The sequence below is a fragment of the Manis pentadactyla genome, chromosome 4, assembly GCF_030020395.1.
Source record: "Manis pentadactyla isolate mManPen7 chromosome 4, mManPen7.hap1, whole genome shotgun sequence".
NCBI classification, from domain to species: domain Eukaryota; kingdom Metazoa; phylum Chordata; class Mammalia; order Pholidota; family Manidae; genus Manis; species Manis pentadactyla.
Genome location: NC_080022.1, coordinates 147,260,747 through 147,279,597, shown reverse-complemented (window position 1 = coordinate 147,279,597; position 18,851 = coordinate 147,260,747). Strand labels below are relative to the sequence as shown.

Here is an 18,851-nt window from a genome sequence, read left to right as displayed (position 1 = left end):
GGGGGCTACTGAGCTGGTGCAGCCGCAGCAAGGCTCTGTGAGCATCATGCTGTCATGCCTTGGGCTGTAATTTTGTGACCTGTGATCTCAACACTGCTCAAGAGTTCTGGTGGGTGGTTATGTCTCTGATAAACAAGAGAAATGGAAATTAATTTTTACTTAGGAAATATAGTGTGAGGAGAAAGCTGTTCCAAAGCACAGGGTACAAGCATGGCGAATGTCAACAGAATATTAATGAGGGTTCTCTTGGCTGTTGAGATTAAAGTGACTTAGTTTCTTTTTTTGACTTTTAGTTTCTTCTTGAGACTTCACATTCACTACAAAATCTCTTCACTAACCTCATATTGCTTTCCCTGATTTTAGAAGTAAATATGCAACAATTTTTTAATGCCAGGGCCAAAGGTGTTTCAGTTTCACAGCCCCTGCTGCTGGGCTGGAGCGGGGGGCGCTCATACACTGATGTTGGGAGGGGACAGTGGTGAACCCTTTCTGGAGTGGAAATGGATGGTGTATGTGGAAACATTACATACGCCCAGCACACATACTTGACAGTGTCCAGCAAAAGAGGACTGGTTAAAAAATTAGGGGATGGCCAATGCTTGGCCTGAGAGAGACAACCCAGAGCCCAGTTATGTGACCCGCTCCCTAATTCCACTCTACTTGCAGTGACATCATATGGGTCACTTGAAATCAAGCTGTGGTGGGAGTATTTACACCACAGGAATTGACAGATGCCACAAAGGAAGCCTTCCCTCCCCACCACCCTAGAGCTGTTGTTAAACGAATGCCAGCACATCCACTGGCAGGAATTCTGTGCAGGTGTTCAAAAGAATAGCATGGACCTCAGACCTGCACTCAAGTGAAGATGGCAAAGTGCAAGCCAGTAAGATCTTTGCTGTGTATTTTTACAAAGAAATAAACAGTTCTAAAAATATGGGTATATATAAATGCCTTTATTTTAATGGAAGGCATGATAAGGAACTGTTTCCAGTATCCACTTTCAGGGAGAAGCACCCAATTGGGGTGGGAGGTGACAGGTTTTCATTTTGTACCTTTCTGAAACATTTGAATTTTTTCTATCCTTAGGTATTATTTTATTTGTTTTTTTTTTTTAAGGCCCAAGGGGTTATATACAATGGGGAAACGATATCCCACTTTTGTTTTTCTTCTTTGTGCCCCCCACATTGAAACGTCCATGCCCTCCAGGGAGTGGCCCCAACAACAGGGCCCCTGAGAAGCCTGGGGGCTGGATTACCTGGTGATGATGGCCAGGTGGGGGGGGTTCATGCAGGCCCCCATGAAGAGCACCACATTCTCATGCCGCGTCTGCCGGTAGTTCATCACTTCTTTCTTAAACAGCTTCAGGTGGTCCTGGTTGTGGCCGTCCATCTCCAGCAGGCGGATGGCCACCTCGCCGTGCCAGCGGCCACGGTGCACCCGGCCCCAGCGGCCCTGCCCAATGGGCTCGCCCAGTTCCACCTGCTCAAAGGGGATGTCCCACTCCTGCAGGTACACGCTGGTCTGGCTGGCCTTGCGAGAGATGGGGCCCCTCCACGGCCGGCGGGGGCTCGGCAAGTCGTCCACCTCATCTTCGTCGTCTTCTGCCTCCGACTTATTGGCCTCGGGCTCCTCGGCCTGGAGGGAGAGGAGGCAGGAATGGAGAAGGGCAGCGGATTTGGGCTCAGCCAGCTTCCCTTTCCGAGAGCCCAGGCCAGGAAAGGCAGGAGAAAAGGGTCAGAAGACCGGGTTCCACCGAGCTCTGTGCTGGCTTGCTGCGGACAGTGAGCAGGTCATTAGCAACGCAGGCCCTCAATGTTCTCATCTGCAAAATATGGCGTTTGACCTTCCCTTGGCGCTCTGAGGTCTACCCGTGAGTGTCATTCATTGGCTGGAGAAGAGTGTTGCATAGAAGAATTTAACTGCATTCATCCTTTCTGGGTATTCTTTTATGTAACACAGTTTCTGACCTTACTCTGGAGAGGATTAAACCAGTCTGCTAACATCCTCTGAACCACACTGTACCGCAGGGAGCCAGGCTCAGTTGACACTTTGGTTCAAGGGTCAAGACAGTGGTTCGTGGCCCTGTTACAATCAGAATCACCAGGGGAGCTTTGGTAACATACAGATGCCTCACCCTCAATGCAGACTGACTCAACTAGCACCTCCCAGACTGGGGTCCAGGCCTCTGAGAATTAAGAACCTGCTTTTGCTCAGAACAGAACAGAAAAGCAAAAGGAATGCGGCTTCGTTGTATTGCATATTGTTCTTACTTGCCCACACACATCTGCCCATGCCTGCTGCAGAAGGCACCTGAGAGGCCCTGGCCACACAGGTGCCCACACATTCCCACATGCTGAGATGGGCAGAGAGAGGAGAGTGCAGGCTTTATCTGTGGAGCACACCACCCCTACTTACCTCTGCTCCATGATCCTCCGACATGTCTGCTTTTGGCTGGTCGTTGAGCCTAAGAGTAAAACAGGGTTTGTGAAGGAGACCCTGAGGGTGGGCCGCTCCTCTTAGCTGGGCAGGGAACTCCCTGGGAGAGGTCTGAGTAAGGGCCACCAGGCCTGGATCCTTACTCTGACCTGCTTGGCAGGGGAAAGGCAGCCTGGGTGCTGTGTAAACAGTCAGAAGGCTGAGAACAAAGTCTTCTGTTCTCTGGCCTTGGCCTTCTCCAGACTAATTTGAGGGTGGGGCGGGGGTGAGGGGTGAGCAGTAACTACCAAAGACCTTTCAAAGCTGACACCCATAGGTGCCGAGCACACGCATAGCGCCTGAAAATCTACTTGTGAACTGACTCTGTCATTTCCTAGCTAGGTGACTTTGACATTTCTTAACTTCTCTGAGACGGCTTTCTCATCTGCATGTTGAGAATGGCTTTGATACTACTTCCTGAGGGAGTGTGAGTCCAGTGCTCAGCATGGCCTGACATAGAGAGGGGGCTCCCAACACAGGAACTATTTCTAGCAGTTTCCTCTGAGTGCCCTTTGCCTGCCCCTCCTGGGTCATGGGACAGCTCCAGGTTCACATACAACCCCACCCAATGTTGAATGCACTGAGAGGAGGCAAATAAGACCCTTCTGGCTGACTTCACTGCTCCAGAGGGTCAACTAGCCTGAGGAATGTCCCACCTGGCTGTCCCAGGTTCATGACAATGTCTCGAGTGGGACATCAGAGACTTACAGGTGGGGAAGGGAGGGAGTCAGGGATGTGGGCCCAGCTGTAATGAGTCCCCAGGGAAGGGGGGCACAGCACAGGATGCCTACCGGGTACCATCCGCTGCATCAGGGTGTGGGGCTGCCTGTGGAAATGCTGAAATGTCTGGAGGAAACAAAAAGCAAACACACAGCATGAGACCCTCTTCCCACTCCCCGCACAGGGTGCCACCTTGTAAACCCAGCAGGGAAACACGCAGGGAAGGGTCCTTGCCTTGAGGGCTGCACGCACACTCTCCAGGCCACTTCTACTCCTGAAAGGGAACCCGGACGCGGCCCCTATGGCCCTTGGCTTTGCCACATGGCTCTGTCCCAGGGAGAGACTCCAACTACATGAGGACACCTCAGTTAACACCATTCCCCTGTGGCCCAACTGCCCCCAGAAGCATGTGGTAAAGCAAACTGGGTATTATTTCCTGGACATGTGGGCCAGACCCTCTGCTCAGAGGCAGAAATAACCCTTCAAAGTACTGCTACTCCCTCTCTCAGGCCAGCAGGAGGTGAAGGCAGGCCCCAAGGTGCCTGGTTAGTGGCACTTGGTGCCTGGCATGGCTGCTGGGAATTTCTGGTTGGAGTCAGAGGTCCCACCCCTCAGTTCAAGACTTGGGTCACTGGTGAAGCATCTCTCAAGTGAGAGGCAGAGATGCACAGCCCACACCTCAGGGGGCCCCAAGACTGGGCAGCTGGTCCTTAAGTCTGCGGCTTTCCTCATTTTAGCAGTAAAAGTTCCATGTCCGGGGAACACCAGACAATGGTCAGCCCAGTGTGGAACCAACATTTTACAGGCGAAACCTTCCATGGCTACTTCAATGCCTGGCTCCTCCTGTTCTCTCTGGTCCCTCTAAGGAGGCTGGCAGCCCCAGGGCTGGGTGGGCCCCTTTACCCCATCCTCTTTTTTCAGCAAAAGGAGAGAGACTAGAGGTGGCAGTGGATCGGGCTGTCAGCAGCCTCTCCCTGCCTTCTAAGACAAAAAGCCTCCCCACTTGGCCAGCAAATCTCCCTCATCTCCCAGGTAGGGCTTTCTCCCCGGCTGCCCCCTACAGGTCATCTGAATCCGAGGTTCTCATCAGCTCTGGGACCTCAGGGTTGGAGAATCTGATAGAGCTGTGGGTCTTCTTAGGCACCCGACATCCTGCGCATAATTTCCAGGGGGTCCTGGGCCCTGGAAGCCTCTGCGAAGGCCTCCCCCTGACACCACCACATCGTGCCCACACACCACCAGGGGCAGGGAGGCCTGACGTTTCTACCCATCCAACGCTGTGGTTTCCACAAAAGATGAGCATGCATACAGTTGGGGGCAGGCATGTGGGCTGCAGAGAAATACCCCAAGTGGAAGGGCAAGTGTCTCTGAAGCCTCAGACTTTTCCTTCAACATTAAGAGTGTATCTTTCATTCTGATCCAAAATCCAGCCCTCCTCCCCTCCCAACATATCTTTAGAGCAAGACAGATCTTTCTGAAAGAAGAACTATGCTTCCCCAATGCTTCTGTGTACTCTCCTATATAGTGTCCAAGAGCTAGTAACCCGGGGAGGCTCTTGGAGGGGAACTGAAACAAAATGGGTGTGAATCCAGCGGCAGCTCTTCAGGGCAAGTCCCAGGCCCCTGCCAGCCTGCACACGCCTGGGCAATGCCATATGGATGGTCTTGGGTGAACTTAACAAATACTCCAAGTCACTCACATAATAGGGAATAGAAAAGCACGGGCTAACCAAAACACCACGACTTCAAGACACATCTGTTTAAGCAAGGACAAAACCAATTAGTTACACTCTGCCTACAATACGTGGAACCTGCATATGGCTAAATTAAGAATTAAAGTTAAAGAGAAATTATACTAATGCTTGTCACCTTCAGCTAGGGAAATAAGGACTAAATATATAAACTCCACAGGAGCAGGAATATGGATAAATTCAAAGGCTGGCACACAGTGGGTGTGCAAAACAACTTTTGTGAAAGAGAATCAATGGAATTGTCTTACCAGACTAAAAGATTTCCTTTACCCTTTCAAAAATGAAGATGCACTTCCAACCGTTGCCAGCAGATGGCACTGCGCAGTAAGGCTCGGGAAGGTGAAGCCCACTGAGTAAAGTGGAGCCTGCAGACCTTCCCAAACTGGTGTCCCCTTCTGTAAGATACATTAGCAGCTTCCTTGTCATGATGCAGGGGAAGGTACTGTGACAGACGCTTGTAAGGCAACAGCAAAGTGTCTCCTCCTGCTCTGCGAACTGGGTTTCTGCCACCTCCTGGCTGTGTGACCCTGGACAAGTTGCCTGCAATCTCTGTGCAAGAGGCTAGACAGGATGGATGCCAAGCTAGCCAAGGCACTTCCCCTGTGAAGGGCCCTCCTCAAGGCTACTTTCCCTGCCCTCTTACCCAGCCTCCACAAACAGTTGGCTCTCTAAGTAGGTGGGCATGAGCCTAGAGCACCTCTGAGGTGCCCAGGGACAGGTGCCCAGTGGGCTGTGCAGGGTGGGTCATGGCAAAGGACAGTTAGTGGAATCATGCAAAGGACTCACCTGGAAAGATAAACTGCTGTCTATGATGAATGAAGCAGGCAGCTTTAAACAGAAGAGGAGGTGAGTCACACACACAGAACCGCAAATGAAGCAGGGGAGGCAGGCGCACAGGCAAGGGCTCTGGAGAGAGGGGCTGGTTACTGGGTGTGGGGGTGCAGCCTGCCCCAGGTGGGCTTGGCCAGGACACAGCAATGCATGCAGGAAGGAGAAAAAGAGCCAGGAGTAAATGGGTGCTGGCAGGAGCCCCCAGGAGTAATGGGGATTGCGCTGGAGGACTGGGGTTCACCTGGCTGCTGAGCCCCGGACAATTCTGTTCAACTCCCAGGCCCACCTCTCTGCAATGTACAGGAACCCAGGAGGTCGAAAAACAATGGGGAGAAAAACAGTGATTCTAGAAACGTTTAACTGTGCTGTGTGTAGAGGCAGGGTCCTCCTCAGCTCCACAGTCACCCCCAGAGGTGCTGACGTCTCAGTGACTTGACCTCACCATGAAAAACAAACAAACCCTCTCTTAAGAGTAACTGAACGGGGCATGCTGGGGATCTGGACTCTGACACAGCACACTTCTAACCTCAGTTCTACCACTTACAAGGGGCTCTGGGACCTTGGGAAGTTGGCTACCCCCTCCAATTGTCCTATTATAAAAAGGGGGTACAAAAACCTTTCTCCATTTTTATCCTCAAAGATAAGCTGAAATGCTCCTGCACAGTACAGGTGGGTGGATGGTAGGAGTTGTTCCATCCCTGGGTTAACTGCTGGGCCAGCCCAGCCCCTGGTGCTGCTCTGACCAAAGAGATAATACATCCTGGAGAGAGGGAGTGCCCTGTGCAGGGGACAGTGATGGCCCAGCTTGGTGCCATTAAGGGAAGCTGAGAGGCTCTGGCTGACATTCCAAAACAAACTTTTTCTATGGCTATTGTTTTTCAAACAGGCCCTTCTTTGGTAAAAATCCGAACTAGGAGGTTTAGCAAAAGGCCCAGTTTCAGAGCATAATGACAGAGCATAATGGGAGAAGCAGTTAATCAAATGGGTCATCGTGGGTGGGTGTGCTTGGGTGATGCAGGAGATACTCAGCCATGTGTGCATTAAGGCAAAAGGCAGACAAAGGAGAAAAAAGATTCCTACAAAAACAATCTCTCACCACCTCCAAAAAGTCCCTGGAACTCAGGGGAGATGGGCCCAGAGAGGCTGCCAGGCCTCTGCCGGCTGCATGTGGTCACAGCCAAGCCAGAGCTGTGCCTGTCCTCCTAGGCCTGGAGCCCTAGGGCCCTGCGGCAGGTGAGCCGGACTTGGACTCCTCAGCCGGAGCTGGCAGTGAGGCCTGGGCCCAGGGCACACTGGGGCACAGAGGCTGCTCCTTCCTCCGGGCTGCCAGCTGAAATACACCAAGGACTGAGGCTGACTGCGAGGAGCTGCCAGGCAGGCCGCGGCTGTGGCTCAGCCCTGAAATGGGCGAGTGGATCTCGCCCTGCTCCGTGGACAGGTGGGGGCTCCTGGCTCTTCAGGCCCAGGCAGCAGCTGGGCGGAGGTGGCATTAGAAGTCAGCTCTGGCTCCTGTCTGCCCCAGCAAACCCTCCCCTGTGGGGCTCCCTGTTGTCATCCACACAGTGGGGGTAACCCGAACTCCAACTTCACGTGGTCTCCTGCTTTATGGAAAAGGGAATGAACGCTCCCCCTTGGGCAGCTTGTCCAGATCACAGACTGGGTAAGTGGCAGAGCCCCGGATTCTCTCTCCCAGCCCTTCTGGGTCTGCCCTGGCTCCCTGTGCTGCCTGACATGCTTCCAGGGAGTTCGGAAGCCCAAGTGAGTGAACAACACCCAAGAGAAGCAACCCCATGCATGGGAGGGCAGCGTGGGGATCACATCAAGAACCCATGCTCTACATCAGGCTGACTTGCTTTGATCCTGGCTTTGCCGCTTACATGCTATACAGCGCAGGGTGAGCCACCTCCTTTCTTGGAACCTCAGTGTTCCCATCTGTCAAATGGGTGCAATAGCACCATCTGCCACAGAGCTGTTACCACGTTTAAATACTTCAGTGTACTTGGGCTCAGCACAGTGCCTGGCCCCCTGCTCTTAGTGGTGACAGTGTTTGACGTGCTGGGGTGTGACTCCGTCCCTGAGGATCTGAGAAAGCCCCGAGGCGCGGTACCTGGGAAGCTGAACCTGCCGTCCCGCTGGCTGGGCGAGGGGTTGGGTGGTGTGGTGGCGCTGGGCGGGTTGGACGATGTCGGGAAGGGTGCCGGCGAGGAGGGCGTGGAGGACGTGGTGGAGGACGGGTTGCTGCTGGAGTCCAGGTGGTTCATGGCTGGGGGGTGCTCCTGCAGGGCCAGAGACACCGCAGTGGGGGGGGACGGCCGCTGCCCTGCCGGCCCCCACTGAACACGGGGACACTGACGTGTTACGGGTCTGACATCTGAGGGTAGGATGGCACCGAGCCCCTCACCTCAACACCCAGCCCCCAGAGGACTCCTGCTCGTCTTTCTTCAGTTCAGACACGCTTTCCTCCTAGAAGCCTTCCCTGAGCCCTGCCGGGACCACGTCCCTCCTATCTTCCCACAGCTCCTGCACTTCCCATCAGGGCACTGGAGCTGAGGTTTGTCAACTGCAGGCACGTTGGGCGGTTTTCTGAAGACTGTCCCCCCCAGCACGCCGTGTGTCCTGTGAGGGCAGGGGCCATGCCTGCTCATCTCACACCCAGTGCCTGGCTCTGAGCTGGGCACATGGAAGGGTTTTTTAAGAAATTAAATTCAGACTCTGACAAGTGTTTACTTAGTGTGTGGTACACAGTGGTACCTCAGAAATGCTCCTCCCTCTCTTCTGCACCTAGTGGTTTGGGTCCTAGCAAGGCCAGAGGACCACCTGAGAGGGGACTATGAGGGGAGTCTACATTGGGTGGGACCCTGAACCTGACTGGTGTTTCCTAGACCCAAACCCCATTCCTCAGTGGGGAAGAGGGAATTCCTTGGCCAAAAGAGTTGGGGCCAAATTAGGTTCAATAGGCTGACTCTAGAACCCACCGAAGCCACCAGTGGGCCATACCAGCCGGGGACAGCCACCGCCTGGTGCCATGTGAAAGTCAGGGGGGGAGCTGCATCCACTAAGCCCTCACTCTCCAAGCACCTAGACCCTCCGTCCTATCCCTGCGGTCAGGCCAGCTGGGGCCGGGGGAGTGGCTATGAGGCCAACTGGATTCCAGCTCCCTCCCTCAGCACCTGTGCGAGTGAGAACCATCACTCCACCTTTCTGAGCCACAGTGTGTCATCTATACAGAGAGGGTATCAGCTGTCACCTCATAAGGTTGCTCATTTGCTCACCATTCAATACAGACATTTCCTCACCACTTACTGTGTGCCAGGTTCCAAGGCGGCTGCAGGGACCCGGCAGAAGCAGAACAACACAGCCCTGCCCTCCTGGGCACCCCCACCATGCGGGGAGCCAGGCAGACAGGTGATGACAACATGTGACATCAGGTTGCTGGGAAGGGAAGCCCCTTAGGCCCTGTCCCTGCAAGGCCTCCCTGAGGAGGTGGATGGTATAAACGAGTATTTCATGTGGGGCAACAGTGGGCACAAGAGCCTGTCTGAGCAAGGAGCCGGGAGGGTGGCCTTTGGAGAGAAACGGGTTAAGCGCACAGCCCTCAGCCGATGCCTGGCACCTGTGAGAACTCAGGCACTGTTAGCCTGTCTGATGACAGGAGCACCAAGAACCATGAAGGTGGAGGGCTAACGGGTGCGTGCAGGAGGGGCTTGCGCAGGAGCGACTCTCAGTGGGGTCTGAAGACCTGGTGGGAGGGCGGGGTGGGGGCAGGATGTCCACACAGACAGAAATGCAGTAGCAAACGTGCCAGGGCTTGAATGGACAGGAGCAAAGGGGTGGGGAGGGGTATAGGATGGGCAGTGCACTTGGCGTAGCCAGAGAGGAGAGGGCAGGCGAGAAAACCGTGCTGGCTAGGTGGGGGTGGCAGATCAGGGGCTGCTGTGCCTGCCGAGGAGCGGTGCCTCTCAGTGACAGCTGGACAACAAGCACTAGTTGACCAGACGGAATTGCTCCTGACAAGCACGTTCACGCACGAATATCATCTCATTACCTTTACAACCCTCCATGAAAGATTATCCCCACTTAACAAAATAGGCAGCTGAGGCTCTGAGAGGTGAAGGAACTCTCCAAGTTCACAGAAGCAGGAAAGGGAAAGAAGGGACTTGAACTCAGGGCTGTGGGTCCTGCCCCTGCCCACTCAGCCTCTCCATTCCTGGTGGGAACGCCCCCAGCAGAGCAGAAACGCAATGACAGGCGGAGAGAGGCAGGGGAGAAGCGGGCCCACGAGAGTCGCCGTGTCTGGAGCAGTGGCCTCCTGTGCTTGAACTGAGAGGTGGGCCTGGACCTTCCTGGAGCAGCTCGCGAAGCTGCATCTTCAGGGTCCCTGGTGTTAACTGACCAGGCCACTTGTCTCTCTTCTCTCTGCCACCCAGGCTGGCCCAAGCCACTGAAGGCCAGCCAAGGCCACATGTTCCTCAGCAGGGTGGCAAGTGCCTGCTAAGCCCTGGTCTGGAGCTGGGACACAACACACTTGAAGACACACAGCCACACCCACAGTGGACCCGGGGGAGGCCTGGTCCCCAGCATGGGGGCTGCCATCTGAAGCCATGAGCATGGGCGACTTGTGTCCACAATTTATGCAATCATGACAGGTGTACAGACCCTCCTGGGGACACAGGCTGCAGAGGTCGCCTGTCTGCATTAGCAGAGAAGCCTGCCCCCTGGTCATGGAAAGAAATGCACTTTTATGTATTACTGTTGAAGGTGTATGTACCACACTGTGACTAGGGCCCAGGCTTTGGGGCTGGGTGGCCACTGAGGCTCCTGCTCCGGACCTGCACCCCACTCACAGGGGACCCCATGCTCAGTTTCCTCATCTGTAAAACGGAGGTAATACCAATAGGTGACTTCAGAACTATTGTGAGGAACAAATGAAGCATCAATGGAGAAAGTCCCCAACTCACAGTAAGCGCTCGGGAAACGTCAGGTCAAGAGGGCACAGGGGTCACGGCCATGTAACTATGATTTGGACATCAGTGTGATTTGAAGTGTATGAAATGGCTAACGATAGGCTCCCCGAAGGCCACCCTCTGGCCACGGATCCTGGACTGCGGTGCCATGTTTCCCTGCAGGACCCCCAGGCCAGGGGTGCCGTACAGGAGGGAATCCTGGGTGGGCGCTGGCAGAAGCAGCCACCGGTGGCCACCCAGCATACCTTCTTTGTCAGCGCCTTGGGGAGGGTTCCAAAGTGAGGTTCTGCTGCTCTGTCCACTGGGGTGTTGATATCTGAGGGCACAGATTCTGTCCTCCGAAGCCTGGGTACTGCTTAAGAAGAGGGGGGACGATCAGCAGGGCACAGATAGAGCTGAAGATTCACCCCAAACACAGAAGGCAGAGGAGAGAAGGGTAGAACACTCACGTGGAAGGAAGGATATTCTACAGGCGGGGGCTTCTTTTGTGCACTTGTTATGACACTTCAACCTGGGAAAGAAGGTGGGGTCAGCACACACGGAGCTGGCCCAGGTACTCCCAGGATGCACAGGGGTGCAAGGGCATTGCTCGGCAGCTTTGAGCACCACTCGCTCCTGACTGCCTTGATTTCCACAAAGTGCTCCACAAACATTTGTTTCAGAGTGCAGGACTCCACCTGTCGAGAGCACTAGGGCTCCTGGCCACTGAGCATTGCCCTGTCCCCACTGCCGTGCCCCATCTTCACCGCAAGGCAGGTCTGGTTATTCCCACTTTAACCTGTTGTGGGTCACACACTTATTTCTCTTTTCCAAAGAAAAGGAGACTCTCTACTCACATTCAGAAAGCTCCAGACAAATCTAAACTAAACAAAAAAGATGAATTAGAAGGAGAAGGTTCGCATCCCCAAAGTCAAAGGATCCCGGGGATGCGAGGAACGGCTCCTTGCTACCATCCAGCCCGGCCCTGTGGCCTGCGGTCCGCTGGGGCCGGGGCTCTCAGTCTGCTCCTGCCTGCTGCACCACATCTGGGGGTTCTTATCCACCAAATGGGCTGCCTGCCGGGGCCCGACCAACCTCACACTGCAGTCGCAGGACAGTGTGGGGCTCAGAGGTCATCCTGTGCTTTCTGTATGAAAGGTATTACTTGAAGGGAGCTGGAGGTCCCAGTTTAAAGCCAGATGCCCAGGAGCCACAGAAGACCTAGATTGGTGAGAAAATTCTGGCATCTTTTTGATGGTCAGGAGAGTCATCAGGAAAACACAATTTATGCAACTGATACACAGGAGACCCATCACCTCCAGTCTGTGGGGAGCCCCAATTTTTCTTGCCCACTAGCTCAGATTCTTGGAGCAATGCTGATGGACAGAGAGACCTGGAATCATTTTCCCTGATGTATAAATGACAAAAATGAGGCCCAGAAAGGGCAAGCACTTTGCCCCAGGTCACACAGCAATGCAGGGGCAAAGAAGGCCAGGAGCAGAGACTCCAGGTCTATCCTCTAAGGTGAGGGCAGCCAGACAGCAGGGTACAGACTCTGCTTCCATTATTCCCTATCCTTGCCCTTTCCTCCTATCAGAAATGGACAATGGTGCAGAAAAGGTAGGGTTGTATAGAATCTACATTCTCCCCTTACTCTCCCTCCTCTGTAAGTAGCATGAGCCATCTTCTTGATTCTTACCATTGCCTGCCCCCATTTCCCTACCCCTTATATTAAAATGTAAAGTTAAGCTTCAGAACCACTTACAGTTTCTGGAACAGTCCTCCCAATCCCCCTGTCTTTGTACAAGATGCTCCCCTGGTCTGGAATTCTCTTTTCTCCTTAGTCCACCTTGTAAACTTCTATTAATCCTTCAAGACCCACCTCAACTATTCCCTTCTTCTGGGAATGCCTTGCGTGGTGCTTCCTCAATCTCCCCAGTGAGGGCTGATTACTCCCTGCGATACTGAGTGGGATTCCGAATAGCAGGATTAGGAACTCTCAAAAGAGTTCCTTCAAACTCTGATTTAGCCTAAAGCCAAGAACCAAGGAGCAGGACTGTTAGGTGTGGTCTTTGCCCCTCTCCCCCAGCCTTCCCCCCTTCCTCATCACCTGCAATGCTTGCATTTCACCCCAAACATCATGCTCTTCTGGCACACATGGCAGACCTGCGACAGCCAGGACTTGGTGGAGAACCTACAGGGGGGACACACAAAAATGCTCCTGTGGGCTGGGAGACCAGAGCCAGGCAGAGAAGTGTTCCCACACCGTCCCAGGGAAACGTGGAGACTTGGTTCTATCCCAGAGCCCCAGGCCCCCTCTCCCAGGGAAGGCCCACACCCAGAGAGGGGCCACTGCTCTCCCCAGGCATTCAGATATTCCAGCCACAAAGTCACCTTTGTCAAAATCTCAGAACAGCTGTGGCCACTGGTGCCAGCTCCCTGGCAGGCAATCTGGCAACAGTCATCAAAATTACAAGTGTGCATACTGAGCAATTCCAGTCTAGGGAATTTATCCAACAGGTAGCCCTACAGGTGTCAAATGCTGTGCGGACAGGTTACACGCTGCGGCACGTTTGCGGCAGTGGAAGACTGGAAAACGTCCCACGTTGTTTAGCTGATTTTTAACTGATTACGCAAAGTAGGGTCCATCCACACATGAATGAACACCATGCGGCCAGAAAATAAAGCAAGGAAGCTCTTTTTATGCCACTATGGAATGATCTCCAAATTATATCGTCAGGGAAAAAGGTACAATGTTGTATGATTTCACTTACATGAAGCTCACTTATAGGAAAAGCTAGCCTATGATGACAGGAGTGAATAGTCACCTCTGGGTGATGGCTCTATCAACTGGAGAGGACCAAAGGCAACTATCTAGGGTACTTGAATGCTCTGCGTATTTCTGGGTGGTAGACATGGGTGCATACACATGTAAAAATCCATTTGTGCGCTTAGCTCTATATACATTCGTTATGCCTCCATTTTAAAAAGGAAAAGCAAATGATAAAACTGTGTGTGTAATATATGCAGTATTTGTGTGAAAACAAAAAAGGAGCTGGAAGAATATACATATGTATTTGTGTGTATGCAAATATCAAGATCTGCCTACAGGGAGATCTAAGGGGCTGGGGATGGCAGCAGGGGGGCGGGGAAGCTTTCTCTGTATGTATGCTTTTGTACCTCTTGAATTTTGAACACATGAAAGTATTTCAATTCAAACGAAATAAAAATTTAAGTCATACTAAAATACAAAAGGTGGATTGAAAGGAAGGATGGTGCTTGAGTGGGTGGTATCCTTCAGAGAAAAAGCCCGAGGCGAGTCCATAAGGTGGGGAGTGCCTAAGGACGCAAAGACCACATTGAAAAGGTTTTTATAAGCACAGTGCCATCACAGTAACTGCAGAACAAACAGCAACAGTATTGGGGAGCCGTTTGTAATGCATTCACAAATTCCAATTTGACAACCACCCCTGGGAGTTAGGCAGGTCCAGGATTCTTAGTACACAGTCAGGGACACCAGCTCTGAGAGGTTAGCCCACTTTCCTGAACTGGGATACTGCTCAGCGGGGGCCAGACCTCAGGTCTCTGAACTCAGAGCTGCATAGCTTCTCTGTAAGACAGACCCGAGGCAGGACACAGGGCAAGACAGACCCCTGAGGCAGGACACGGGGATAGAAAGACCACTGGGGCAGGGCGCAAGGCTTTGGGGTCAAACCCCACTGGGTTTCAATCCTGCTGGCTGTGGGATGTACCTTGGGGCCTCTGCAAATGAGGCCATCATTTCCCCATCACCGGGACTGGGGAGGATACATGTGTGCTGCGTAAATGTGTAGGGCCTGGAATGTGGAAGAGGCTCATGAAATTACTGTCTCTACCCAGTCACGATGGGAGCTTGGGGGTTTAGCAGCAGGCCTTTTAAGGAGCCCTGATCCCACCTCCCTGGCATCCGCATTCTCTGTCTCACTCACATGAGGTGTCCTCTCATGTGAACACCTGGGGTAAGGGGAGCAGCTCAGTGGTATCTGAGATGATCTCCATGAGGAAATCTTGAAAACAGGGCAAAATGACAGTCAGGTCTGGGCCTGGGAAAGGGCAGGTGCTAGGGAGGAGGTGTTGAATGGAGATAAAGCCTTCCCAGACCAGGCAAGGGTCCATCCCTGTCCACTGGGAGGGTGGCCTCTGCAAAGAGCTGCCCCCTGGGGCAGGAAGCAGGAAATACTTTGGGGCAGGCTGCACAGCCTCAAACACGCCGGGGCAGCCGAGACAAATGGAATGCAGCACCTGCCAATCCTCCTGTCACTCAGATCACATCAGCCTCTCCTGGGCTAGAGCCTGTGGTTAGATACCAAGCACTCCCCTCGGCTGGGCAAGTGAGCCCAGATGCACACTACCCCATTGTGTCCTCATGACAGGGCCGGAACTCCCATTTGCAAATGGGGAAACTGAGGCTTGGAGAGATTGCTGCCAACGGGCATGCAGCTCATGGGGGATGAGTGCAGAGACAGACGTGTCCACATACCTCCCTCTCACATGCCCTCATGGATGCACCCAAAGGCCATACGTTTTTGAGGACTCAATCGGGTCACCTCTTGCTATGTGAGTAAAAGCTGTCTGATTCTTGGTGGAGGGTCTGAAGCTGGTTAGCCAAGTAGCACATTAGGTACCTTTCCCCAGAAGCACCTGGAGAATTTTGGTCTGAGAGCCACCATCGCTAAATCTTGGCAGGTAGAGTGAGGCCAAGGTGAAGCTTTACTGTGCTCCTGTCTTGGAAGACCCTGCTCTCAACAGCTCTCGCGTTGGCCCTGGGAAGCTGCACTGAGCACCTTGGTATGGGGCCAAGGGAGGCTCTCAGACCTTCACTCACAGGGCTTCCCTGGTTGTCTGTGGTGCTGGGGACTCTCCACCCCAGGGGCTCTGGGGTATAGGCATCCCAGCCCTGACAAGGCTCCAGAGGTGCCTGGCCACCAGCCAGTGGGCTCAAGGACTGTCTTACTGGCAGCATGACCTCTGGCAAATTGCTCAGCCCCTCAGAGCCAGAGCCGGGTCTTGCCCTCTGGGCAGGAATCCCAGATCAGCCTACTCCTGGGGCAATGAGGGCCCTGGCAGGTAGGAGCGCGCTTGACAAGCACGGCCTGTTGTGTGCACAGTAGCCTCTAACTGGGACCCCAGAGCACAGACAAGGTCCTGCCAGTCATCAGAGATGATGATGCTACACCCAGACCTGCTGTTTGCAGCACACGCCAGCCTGACAAGCACTGAAGCCAAGCCCTCTGGACGGTCCCTGTCATGGGCCCGCATCATGCATAAGCCAACATGCATAAGCACCGGAGTCCCTGGAGGTTGTTGGAAATCTTGACTGCCAGGCAGGGCACTTGACGGATGGGGCCTGGGAGTCTGGAGTGTCAAACAAGCTCCACGGGACTCTGATGTGACAGTTGTTAGGACCCACATGATATCATGCCAGACTGGGAGGAAGCTCTTGGCTCCTCTTCCCCCAAGACTGTGACCCTGTTTCTCCTGGGACCTGTGTTCTTCCTCAGCAGAGTGAGGAAGAGACCCAAGGAGGGGTGGGGCTGCAGGTGGGTGCAGGGCTGTGTCCACAGAGGTGATGGACAGACTGACCAGAGGCAGAGAGCTCTGTGAGACAGGGATCAAGGCAGACTTCCCACCGGTGGTGAAGAGCGACCCCTCAGTGGGGGCTCTGCACATAGGGGTCCCAACCCAGCTCTATGCCCTGCCCGGCCCAGCCAGGCCTACCTGTGAGTCACCGGCAGCCCGATATCCCTTCGTACCATCTGTGGGGATCCGTGTGGGAGATCTGCAGGGAAAGAGGCCAGGTGGGGTAGGCTGAGGAAGCCCTGCCAGGCAGCTGGGCCTATGACCTGATTCAGAGTTCACGGGCTAGAGGGGTGTGGATACTGCAGGGTGGAGAGAGGTTTCCTGAACCTGCATCTATCAAAATAGGGACAGGCCAGGCTGGACTAAGGGGACTCCCCTCCTTCCCAGCCTCTGCAGATGGTTCAGGAATGTTCTCATGTGGTTTCTAGCTTAGGTGGAAAGCAGGCTTGAGAGGCAGGAAGCAAAGCAAAGGTGAGGACAGACGTGTCCACACACCTCCCTCTCATACACTCCCATGGACGCACCTAAAGGCCATAACTGTTTGAGGGCTCAATCTGGATCACCTCTTGTTATGTGGGTAAAAGCTACCTGATGCTTGGCAGAGGGTCTGAAGCTGGTTAGCCAAGTAGCACATCCAGTACCTTTCCATTCAGAAGCACCTGGAGAATTTTTCTCTGAGGGCCACCATTGCTAGACCTTGGCAGGTAGAGTGAGGCCAAGGTGCAGCTTTACCGTGCCCACACAGGTGCCCAGCCTGAGCCCCAGGGTAGTCTCAGCTCATGAGCTTTGAGATGCGCCTTCTGCCTGCCTTCCTGGAGGGCACCCCGGACTCCCTCTTCTAGTCCTGGGCTTCCTGATAAGAAGAGGTGTCCCCAGTGTTTGTGGCCTTACAGGGTGGGCAGCGAGGAGCAGCTGGGAACAGTCTCTCCCCCGGCAGCCCACATGTCCAGCTCTCTCCTCCCCTCCTTCCCACACTCCTTCTGCACTGCGTATCTCCGCCCAGAGCAGGGGGTCCACCTGACGCAGGCATGGGCCTCGGGGGTCAGGGAACCCTGGGGACTGGTAAGCAGAATGTTGTTGCTTTTCCCTGGAAAGAGGGTCTAGACTTTTATTTGATTATCAAAGGGACCTGTAACCCAGAAAGGTCAGGAGCCCAGTGCTTGAGGGGCCCGTGGCCATCTCGTGTCCCCTGAGTCAGCAGCTGTGGCCCTGTCCTCACCTCAACCACCCCAAGAAGGGTCCTGCACCCTCCCTGGGCCCTAGGTGCTGGTCTGGCACACAGCCATGCTCATTAAATGATGGTTCACTTAAAGCCAAATATCGCATACTCAACCGCGAGGGGAGGGCGCTGGAGGCACTGACTCCTCCCCCCCAAGGGGAGTCTGACTGCATCCAGAAAGCCCTCTGCCGCCCTCTGATGACAGGGAGCCCAGTCATACCACTGGCACCTCTCTCTGGTGCCCTGTCGTGGGGCTGGCTCATCCAACTCCTTTCTGAGGCCCACCCCACCCCAGCCAGCAGCCGAGGCCATCAAAATACATGGGTCTAAAAGGTGATAGCCTGCCGGCTTAAGAGAAAGACTATAGGAAAACAAGATTTCAACCACCTACGTCTGAACACACGGCAGCCTGTGGTTGATTCGTAATGTCTGTCACAGGCAGGGGCTAGGAGGGAAGTGAGATGGTATGTGGGCGAGCTCTGACTGCCGCTGACCTAGCCGAACACTGGTGCTGAAGGCCTCGTCCGCCCTTCCCAACAAGCTATGGTCCCTGCATTACTACTGCAATGGGGAAGACGACAGGGCCAGGCTGTCACAGGGTGTGGGCACTGGGCTCTCTCAAGGGCCCTGAGACACGGAAGTATAGCCTCCCTCCTTCCTCACTCCATGCCTCCCTGTGGTCCCACAGCCAGCTGCCTCTTGGCACAGCCACTTACTGTCTGCTATCCTCGTCCTCATCTCTGAGACCCTGCCGACAGCCTCATCCCTCTGCTTAGCTAGCTCAGCACAGTACAAAAATAAATTGCTCTTTTGCTCAGGCAAAAACCAGACATCTCTGCATTTCCACTGAGACAATTAAAAACAGGCTCCAGAGGCATTGCTGTTTCCTTCTGCTTTGTCTCAGGAAGAGAGGCTCCCCAGCACAACCATGTGCAAGTCCCAGCTCCCACCCTGGACGCAGAGGGATGGAAAAGGGGGTGTGAGGCTGCCTGGGCTTCCTCTCTCCTCCCCAGGGGGCATCTGTACCCTCCAGTCTCTCAGGGCCTCATCCACAGCTGAGCTGTGTTCCTACCTCTGAGGGTATCCCTCTCCTGAAGGGAGGGGTCCTGAGACATCAGCTGGTTTCTGCAGATGGCCAATGTCCACCTGCACCAGGCAGATGGCGCCTCCCTCCTGGGAGCACTGCGTTACCTTGGTGGGCCAGCACCCACTACCAGAAGTCACCTGGGGACGGCAAGGTGCAGACAGGGCCCGCTGCAAGAACTGCCCGCAGATGTGATGCTCTCAAGGTCCC

General features: G+C 54.2%; 1 protein-coding gene across 16 annotated transcripts in view; it reads right to left on the bottom strand.

The window, feature by feature from the left end:
• KSR1 (kinase suppressor of ras 1) overlaps window positions 1-18,851 on the bottom strand; it is a 141,189-nt gene that overhangs the window by 14,780 nt on the left and 107,558 nt on the right. For 7 of the 16 annotated variants that reach the window (XM_057501137.1, XM_057501138.1, XM_057501142.1 and 4 more), the window contains 8 exons: window positions 12,830-12,913; window positions 11,190-11,251; window positions 10,986-11,092; window positions 7,884-8,052; window positions 5,732-5,773; window positions 3,267-3,321; window positions 2,416-2,464; window positions 1,256-1,635 (listed from right to left, as the gene is read on the bottom strand). In XM_057501137.1, the coding sequence (XP_057357120.1) occupies window positions 1,256-1,635; window positions 2,416-2,464; window positions 3,267-3,321; window positions 5,732-5,773; window positions 7,884-8,052; window positions 10,986-11,092; window positions 11,190-11,251; window positions 12,830-12,913 (948 nt within the window). Of the gene's footprint in view, window positions 1-1,255; window positions 1,636-2,415; window positions 2,465-3,266; window positions 3,322-5,731; window positions 5,774-7,883; window positions 8,053-10,985; window positions 11,093-11,189; window positions 11,252-12,829; window positions 12,914-16,476; window positions 16,538-18,851 lie in introns of all 16 variants that reach the window. The other 9 variants (XM_057501146.1, XM_057501150.1, XM_057501148.1 and 6 more) reach the window with 3 other exon arrangements.